General features: G+C 45.3%; 1 protein-coding gene across 2 annotated transcripts in view; it reads left to right on the forward strand.

Moving 5' to 3' along the window:
* GABARAPL2 (GABA type A receptor associated protein like 2) overlaps nucleotides 1–6433 on the forward strand; it is an 11352-nt gene extending 4919 nt beyond the window's left edge. For both annotated transcript variants that reach the window (XM_024735677.1, XM_024735678.1), the window contains exon 4: nucleotides 5842–6433. In XM_024735677.1, coding sequence (XP_024591445.1) covers nucleotides 5842–5932 — 91 coding nt within the window. In that variant the 3' untranslated portion in view covers nucleotides 5933–6433. The remainder of the gene's footprint in view (nucleotides 1–5841) is intronic.
* Nucleotides 6434–9261: the final 2828 nt, after the last annotated feature.

Consider the following 9261-nt stretch of genomic DNA (forward strand, 5'->3'; position numbering starts at 1 on the left):
CAGTCACAGTGGAAGCACGTGGGGCGCAGAGCAGATGGATGGCCGGGTGGCCCATCAGCCCAGCCAATTCCTGAGTCAGGCTGGACCCCACAGCCTCCGCAGCCTGGCCTTGGCTGGGCCCAGGGGAAGGCTTTGCAGGGATAGGGCATCCACACAGTTCTAGGTCAGCCTCCCCCAGTTCGTAGGCTGGTGAGCAGCTTGAAACTGGCATGCCCTCAGCAGCATGGCCATTCCTGGGTGTGGATCCTTCTGAAAAGTGCCTTTATTATTGGTTAGTTTGTCTAGACCGGTTTATCTTGAATGGAAGTGTAGGGGACAGGGTTTTAGGGGGCAATTTAGGTTCATTTCACTCAGTACTTCAGGGTCCCACCATACCTTTAGCTTGGCTCCATGGCTTAAATCTGCCACTGGCTTTCCCATTTCTTCCCTTGTCAGACTCAGAGCTTGAAGGTGGCAGTCCCCTACCACCAGTGCTCAGCAGCCTCCTTCTTGGATGAGTGTCTCTTTGCTTTCAGATCCTCTGCTGCTCCAGTAGTGGCCCATCTGGTGCTGTGTGGCTTGGGCCTCTGGATTCTGAGAGGGGAGCCCGACTTCTCAGAGGTGTACAGAACTTGTCCTAAAGGAACACACCGGCCTTCTGCTGTACGCTGCCTGCTGAAAAGGGTTACGTTTTGCATCCCTGCCCTTCCACTTGGCTCTTCTTTTTTTTTTTTTTTTTAATTATTTTGTGTCCCTCATGACTTTTTTTTAAAGAGGGCTCTTTTTTAAAAAATTTAATTTAATTTAATTATTTATTTTTGGCTGTGTTGGGTCTTCATTGCTGTGTGCGGGCTTTCTCTAGTTGCGGTGAGCGGGGACTACTCTTCGTTGTGGTGTGCGGGCTTCTCATTGGAGTGGCTTCTTCTGTTGCGGAGCACGGGCGCTTCAGTAGTTGTGGCATGTGGGCTCAGTAGTTGTGGCTCACTAGCTTAGGTGCTCCGCGGTATGTGGGATCTTCCCGGAACAGGGCTCAAAGCCATGTCCCCTGCATTGGCAGGCAGATTCTTAACCACTGCACCACCAGGGAAGCCCTTGGCTATTCCTTTTTTTTTTCTTCTTTTTTTTGGCTTGGCACCCTGCACTCCACTCCACAAGAACCAAGCCTGACCCAGCGTGGTCTTGAGCGCTGCCACCTCACCAGACCCTCTCTCCCGCTTTCCCTCCCACCGCCCGGGATCCAGCTTCCCTCCTGCCACCTCAGCCATCAGCGACAGTGACACCCTCTCCTCCCCTCCCGCAGCTCCCCATGCCAGGTCGCCGCACCAGACAGCGGGTAACCGCCTTGGCTATTCTTTTAATGGAACTTTTTTTTCTTTTTAATTTATTGTATTATTTTTGGCTGCATTGAGTCTTCGTTGCTGCATGTGGGCTTTTTCTAGTTACGGTGAGCGGGGACTACTCCTTGTTGCGGTGTGCGGGCTTCTCATTGCGGTGGCTTCTCTTGTTGTGGAGCACGGTTCTAGGTGCGTGGGCTTCGGTATTTGTGGCTTGTGGGCTCAGTAGTTGTGGCATGCGGGCTCTAGAGCACAGGCTTAGTAGTTGTGGCACACGGGCTTAGTTGCTCCATGGCATGTAGGATCCTCCTGGACCAGGGCTCGAATCTGTGTCCCCTGCATTGGCAGGTGGATTCTCAACCACTGCGCCACCAGGGAAGCCCCTTAATGGGACTTTTAAAAAAAGTATTTTGAAACTATATTTGTAGCCCTGCTCTTTTTTGGCTCCAGACCAAGTTACTCTGACTCTGTATGTGTGTGGCCTGATCCCACATTTGCTGTTTTTGAATTATACTGTACAGATGCGCCAGTCTTCTTTCTTGTCACCTAGGGAAGCCTTGGAATCAGGCGTTCAGTCACGGGCTGCTGACTGGAGCGTTTAGCTCCCAGTGTTGAGCATTGTCAGTTTTCAAGTTCCTGCCCAAGGGATACGCTGAGTATAAGGACACTGTGCTACTGCCAACTAAGTAGAGTTTCCACATGACACTGCGTGGCAGAGAAAAGGAGAACAGTGAAAGGGCTCTTAAAATCAGTAGGCACAGCCATCGAATTGTAAAATTACAGGATCTGAAGGACCTGCTGCTCAAGGTGTGATACAGAAGCTGGCAGCAGTGCCCTTCCCTGGGAATTTGTTAGATAGAAATGTAGAATCTCATCCTTGACCCAGACCTTCAGAATCAAAACAGGCACTTTAACAAGACATCCAGGTGATTCCCTATGCATGTTTGTATGTGTGAGAAGTGCTATTCTAAGAGAGGTCTTCACAGAAGGTACAAGAATGCTGACATTAGGTCATTAGATCTAGTTGTGTATCACATGGAGGCAGCACAACTTGGTGGTAAGAATGTCTCCTAGCTTTGTGATCTGGCATGAATTAGTTAACCTCTCTGTGCCTCACTTTGTTTTTTAAATTAACTAACTTATTTATTTTGGCTGTTTTGGGTCTTCGTTTCTGTGTGAGGGCTTTCTCTTGTTGCGGCGAGCGGGGGCCACTCTTCATTGCGATGCGCGGGCCTCTCACTATCGCGGCCTCTCTTGTTGCGGAGCACAGGCTCCAGACGCACAGGCTCAGTAGTTGTGGCGCACGGGCCTAGGTGCTCCGCGGCATGTGGGATCCTCCCAGACCAGGGCTCGAACCCGTATCCCCTACATTGGCAGGCAGACTCTCAACCACTGCGCCACCAGGGAAGCCCTGTGCCTCACTTTTATTATCTGAACTATGGATTATGATTGTACCTGCCTCCTAAGATTGTTCTGAGGGTAAAGAGTTAATACATGTAATGCACTTAAAACAAGTGCTTGGCACATAGTGTTTGCTATTATAATTAGAATTTTTATGATCAGCCTTTATAGCTGCTAGGGCACTGTTAAATTTATAAACCAAAGCGTTACTTAAAAGACAATGGAATCTGAAGACAGAAAGCCACATGATTATGGGTCCTCCTCCCCCAACCCCGTCAGAGTCTCAGAGCCTGCCTTAGACAGTAGTTGTTCCCTGGTCATTGTTCACTGCAGACAATGTTCAGAGTCTGGGGTTTATAAAGCTCCTCAAGTATTTCTAACTCAGCAGCACAACTTAAGAGTCACTGCCCTTGGGCTTGTAACTTGCTAGGAGAAGAGCAGAGCTTAGTCTGGCAGATGGAACCAGACTTGACATAGGCATCAAGGTGTGGCTGCCGCCTTTGAATTGCACACAGTGTCTGCTCCTTCCAAACCCCTTTGGTAATGATAGTGGGGAGACTGTAGTTCAGGTCTTATCAAGGTCACCCTGGACACTTGTACCAAGAGGGGCAAGAGAGTTGTGGCAGTAACGGTAGCTGTCTTCCCCTTGGCCTCATTCTGAGGATTCTCAGGGAAAAGCTGGGTTCCTCAGGGCATTCCTAACCACCAGGGTGAAAGTCTTCTTGAGAGACCCCGCTACTTGTTCAAACCCTTTGCTAGTTGCTGGCTCTTCACTCCACTTCCTGGCTCACTCTACTTCCTAGTCCCATGCTTTTAAAGATAAGCATCTCCAAAACAAACAAAGACAGACAAGCATCTCTCCCTCTGGCAAGGGGATTGTTTCTCAACTTGGCTGCATAGGGAATCATCTTGGGCATTTTTTTAAAATTAATTAATTTATTTTTGGCTGCGTTTGGTCTTGCTGCGCGTGGGCGGGCTTTCTCTAGTTGCGGTGAGCGGGGGCTACTCTTCGTTGTGGTGCGCAAGCTTCTCATTGCGGAGGCTTCTCTTGTTGCGGAGCATGGGCTCTAGGCGCACAGGCTTCAGTAGTTGTGGCATGTGGGCTCAGTAGTTGTGGCGCACAGGCTTAGTTGCTCCGCGGCACGTGGGATCTTCCTGGACCAGGGCTCGAACCCGTGTCACCTGAATTGGCAGGCGGATTCTTAACCACTGTGCCACCAGGGAAGTCCCCATCTTGGGCATTTTAAAACTTACTGATGCCTGGGTCCTACCTCCAGAGATTCTGATTTAATTGGTCTGGGGTGGGACATGTCTTTCAAGCTCCCCATTGTTTCTGCTGTGCAGCTGAGGTTGAGACCTACCACCCACCACAGGTGTTCTCATGGGCACGGGTTCCTCCCTCTACCCACTGCCCCCCAAGTCCTCACATGTTCCAGGGCAGTGTCGTCAATAGAAATGGCATGTGAGCCACATATGCAATCTAAAATTCTCTAGTAGCCACATTAAAAAAGAAAAACAGGTGAAGTTAATTTTAATAGTATTTTTTTTATCTGGTATATCCAAAATGGCATCATTTCAACATGTAGTCAAAATTGAGATATTTTACATCTTTTTTTTCATACTCTGATACTTTGAAATCTTGTGTATGTTTTACACTTACAGCACATAGCAATTCAGATGAGCCACATTTAAAGTGCTGAACATAGTGGCGACTGCACTGGACAGCAGAAATATAGGACATTTCTGTCACAGGAGAAATTTGTAGTGGACAGTGCTGTTTCAGGGAGTCCTTATTTTACAAATTCCAGTTAGATCCTCACAGGAAGCATGATTTTATTGTACAAGATGCCAGTGACAGGCCATTCTGTATTCATACTCATCCACTCCTACGTTATTACTAGTTCTCATCTACCCACACAGCCGAACCAGCTAAGCTTGAAAATGGGCAGGAAGAGTAGGAAAGGAGAAAAACTCCCCTTTATAAATAAATGTGGTCTGCATTCCTGTTTACATGGTGGTCCCATACAGCTGCCAGGAGCAAAGCAGCAGCGTGGGGCAGCCTTTGCTTCACTGGCTTGAGGCCTCCGACCCCTCTTTATCTACCCTCTGGCCCTTGTTCTCCTGAGTCCTGCATTTAAGCATCTGTTAAGACCTGTCCGGGCTTAGTGACCTCTGTCTCCTCGGGCGGCTCTCAGACTGCTTTGTCAGTGCTGGTTCTGGTTGACCCCACCACGCATGGTCATGCTGAGGTTTAGCACATGTCTGCACCTCCTCCTGCTTATCTCTAATAGAGCAGTCATGTGGCCAGAGCTCACCTGGGGCTCCAGGTGTTACTAGTCTTACTCTGGAGCCAGTGCACCTCAGCTTCATGGCAGAGAACTAGATTAGGTCTCCCCTGCTGCAGTCTGTTTTACTGCTGAGGGAAAGCCAGCTCTCCCACCCACCCATGTTTAGTTTGAGAAATATCTATTTCTGGAGGGTTCTTAGGAAGCTTGGGCAAGACTTCTTTGGATCCCAGATATAATATGAGAGCTTTTTGCATTACATGTGAGGAAAGTAACTTCCCTTCGATGACGCCGATGCAGATCTCTGGGGCACAGGGTTTCTGGTGGGCGAACTTCCACAGGAATCAGCCCACTCATTCTTTATCATGCTAGGTACGAATTATAAATCTTCAAATAGACCAGCCCTGAGGAGAGGAAAGCACAAGTACTCGTCCTTACCTTTGTCTCTCACCCACACAGGGATGGGCCTCTTAGACTCTTATTTTGCTTATTAGCTTTTCTCCCTAGCGCCCTCCCACCCCTGCCATTCAGAAAGCATTGCGAAAGCACTAACCAGTACTAACCAACCACATCCACCCTAGGAGCTAGAGCTGGCTTCTGAAGGAATACCTTGGTGTAAGGGTGAGTCAAATGGCCTTGCCTGGGACAGGAGGATGGAGGTTGATTCTAGTCTTATCTATCGATTCCCAGAGAATTACTTTTTATCACCTACCACCAAAGGTGTGACAGAGTAGCTAGTTTAAGTAGTGAAATTCTTTATCCTCAAGCCATCTTTCTCCCAACACGTAGACTCAGTGATCAAACCCAATTCTCAATGTTGTTTTTTGTTTTTCTCTTTCAAGCCTAACTATGGGACAGCTTTACGAGAAGGAAAAAGATGAAGATGGATTCTTGTATGTGGCCTACAGTGGAGAAAACACTTTTGGCTTCTGAGGGCCAGTGCTGGGCTAGGTGCACCGTTCCTGCTTGTGTATCTTGTAAATAGCTGGCCGTTTTCAGTTACTATACCAGAACCTCTTAACATAGACCTATCAGTGCATTTGTAACTGGATTTATTTCTTAATATATTGGAAGGTATTGTTTCCTTAGACTAGTAAACTATCGTACAGAGCTTTATTTTGAGTTCTTCTTTTCGTGCACTGTCCTCATGGCTGTGCTCTCCAGGGAACTTGTTCCTCTGGGAATCTTATTTAACGACGCTATTTCCATATTGAAGTGAGGTAGGTGGGAATTAAAATGAGAGGGAGGGAGATGATGCATTTATTCTCGATTATGTTTGAGGTGTTAGATGGCCAAGTATTAAAAGCATCCAAATTAAATCCTTAGCAATCAGAACACTTGCTTCACTAATCATGTTGGACTGAACTAATCTGTTCCTCTTTCTGAAACTGTTAAGGTAAATAATTAACAATAAAACTTCCTCTTATAAAGGCATTGCAGTGTGACCATGTCCTTTATTCACCTTCTTATAAATGGGTCAGAGAAGTAGCTCCTACCTCTGCCAGGCTAGGAGGAGGATTTGTGGGGCCTATGGCAGCACAGCTGGGCACAGGAAGCAGTGGTCTGTGTCATGAGGAGGGAACTTTTTTTTAAAGTGGTTAATATATTCACATGGTTCAGATGTCAAGTCTCTCTAAAATGGTATACATGGAGAAGTCCTTCTCCCACCACTGTTTTCTGATTACCCTAACCCTCCACTTTTTGGCAAACTACTTGTACTGGCATCTTGTTTCTTTTCAGTTTGTTTTTGCAAGTTCAATTAAATACGAATATATGTCCAAAATGTTTTTTTATACAAAAGAGAACACATTGTATCTATACTTAAGTACATTGCTTTTTTTAAAACAGTATATCCTAGTGATCTTTCCATATCAGTTCATAGAAAGCCTTTTAATTTATTTTAGTATTGCATTGTGTGGATATATCATTATTACTGAAACTGAACAGGACCCTGTGGGGCTCCTGGGCACAGAAGCCTTTACGTGTTCCCCGTTTCTTGTAGGGAATAGACCCCAGCCTCCATGACCTTCGCTGAGTTTCAAAGGGCAGATTCAAACAGTTGCTAATCAGGGAAGGGAGGGGATGCAGAGACAAGGTGGTAGGAGCAGCCAAGAAACAACAGTGTAGCCTTGGGGCAGGTCCTGGTTCCAGGTCAAGGGGTACACATAACACCTTTGAGCTCTTTACAGAACTAAAACTCCCAACAAATGGAAGATGTTATGTTAGCATTCTTCATTCCAGAGAAGACCACCTGAGGCCAGATTAAAGGAACCAGAGAAGCTTATCAAGAGACCATCTGAGGCCTGGGACTGCCCTGGTGGTCCAGTGGCTAAGACTCCTTGCTCCCAACGCAGGGGACCTGGGTTCGATCCCTGGTCAGGGAACTAGATTCCCCCATGCCTCAACTAAAGATCCCATGTGCTGCAACTAAGACCCAGGCAGCCAAATAAATAAATATAAAAAAAAAAGAGAGAGACCACCTGAGGCCAGATTAAGGGAAACAGAGAAGCTCAGTAGGAGGAGACCACCTGAGGCCAGATTAAAGGGATGCAGGCCCTGCACACACCCTAATCTTATTGGCAACTCTGCCCATTGCTATAAAACTCCTCACCAAATCCCCCCGGGGTTGGGATACACAGTTTTTGAGGCATGAGCCCACTGTGTCCCCCTTTGCTTGGCAAAGCAATAAAGCTTTTCTGCTTCACCCAAAACTCTTGTCTCCGAGATTGAATGCAGCACTGGTGCACAGAGGCTGAGTTTTCAGCAACATTCCTAACTAGTGCCCTATTAACGGCATTTGGGTGGTTTGCAGTCTTTTACTATTACATACCGTGTTGGAATGATAACCATACACGTTATATGTACATGCATTCATGGTGCTGCTTTACAACCACTTTCTACAAATGAAAATTCAGATTTTTCCAGGCCATACATTTTATGATTTCTCACAAATTAGATGTGTAGGCTTGCCACTACACAGATGCATCTAAAAGGAAATGCTTATTTACTTCTCTAAGTCTTCCCCAGACTGTGGCTGGAGGCTAAAGCCATTACACAGATCATCAGAATAAAGAAACCAGGTATCATCCAGGGATCTAAGAACATGTAGTTAAAATGACTATCCAATTTTCTACTGGGGAAGGAACAAAGAGATTTAACTTCATCTTTACCAAATTATGTAAGCAATCCCTCCAAGTACTCTACTAATGTCAGCTTTCCAGATGGGATCAGAAAGCCAACTGTTTTTCTTTTAAAAGTAGTTTATAGTTAGCATTTATTGAGCGCTCACTAGATATACCAGATAATTTACATACATTGTTGCAATTAATCTTCAAAAAGCCCTTACGAGATAGTGTCATTCTTGCAGCCAGCCACACTGCCTACGAGTGGCAGAACTGAGACTCCAGACTTGAGATTTAAGAGAAAAGACATAGCTGGCAGTGTCATTTTGTGATTTTTTTTTTTCCTATTTACAGTATGTCTCACACTGTGCTAGACACTGGGGAAAATATGAATAAAGCATTACCCCCTACTCCAGAAGCTTACAGTCTGGTGGTAACCAACACATAAACAATTACAAAGCACTGTTCTAAGTGGTACGTAGAAAGTATTATTGGAACAGAGGAGAGAATAACTGTTACCTATAAAAACTATTCAAGCAGGCTTATTTGTAATATCAGTCAATAAAAATGGATTCGTTAATATTGCTTTTAAAATGCAACAGATGAGTGAAGGTTTTTTTTTTTTTTAAAAAAAAGGGGATTCCTTGGCAGTCCAGTGGTTAGGACTCCGCACTTTCACTGCCGAGGGCCTGGGCTCAATCCTTGGTCGGGGAACTAAGATCCCACAAGCCACGCAGTGTGGCCAAGAAAAAAAAAGTTGCACGTAGTCTCCCCCGACTCTAGTCTGTAACAGACACTAGTAAGATTTTACAGATGAATTTTATCAAACTATGTAAGGAACCTTTAATCCTTTCTTAAAATTTCAGAGATTAGGAAAAGGGAATAATCAAAAATTAATTTTGAGACAAAATCTCAATGGCCAAAACTTTATGAGAAAAATTATACATTGATCTCATCAACATAGAAAAATCCTAAATATTAGTAAATAAAATTCAGTAGTATACCAAAACAATCATGACCAGGTAGCACTTAGCCCAAGAATGGGTTATATAGTTCATCATTATGTCTATTAATAAAACACCAATTTTTTTTTTTTTTTTTTTTTTTTTTTTTTTTTAGGGTTTTGGTTTTCCCCTTTTT

This window comes from Neophocaena asiaeorientalis, unplaced genomic scaffold (assembly GCF_003031525.2).
Source record: "Neophocaena asiaeorientalis asiaeorientalis breed wild unplaced genomic scaffold, Neophocaena_asiaeorientalis_V1.1 scaffold40, whole genome shotgun sequence".
Taxonomy (NCBI): domain Eukaryota; kingdom Metazoa; phylum Chordata; class Mammalia; order Artiodactyla; family Phocoenidae; genus Neophocaena; species Neophocaena asiaeorientalis.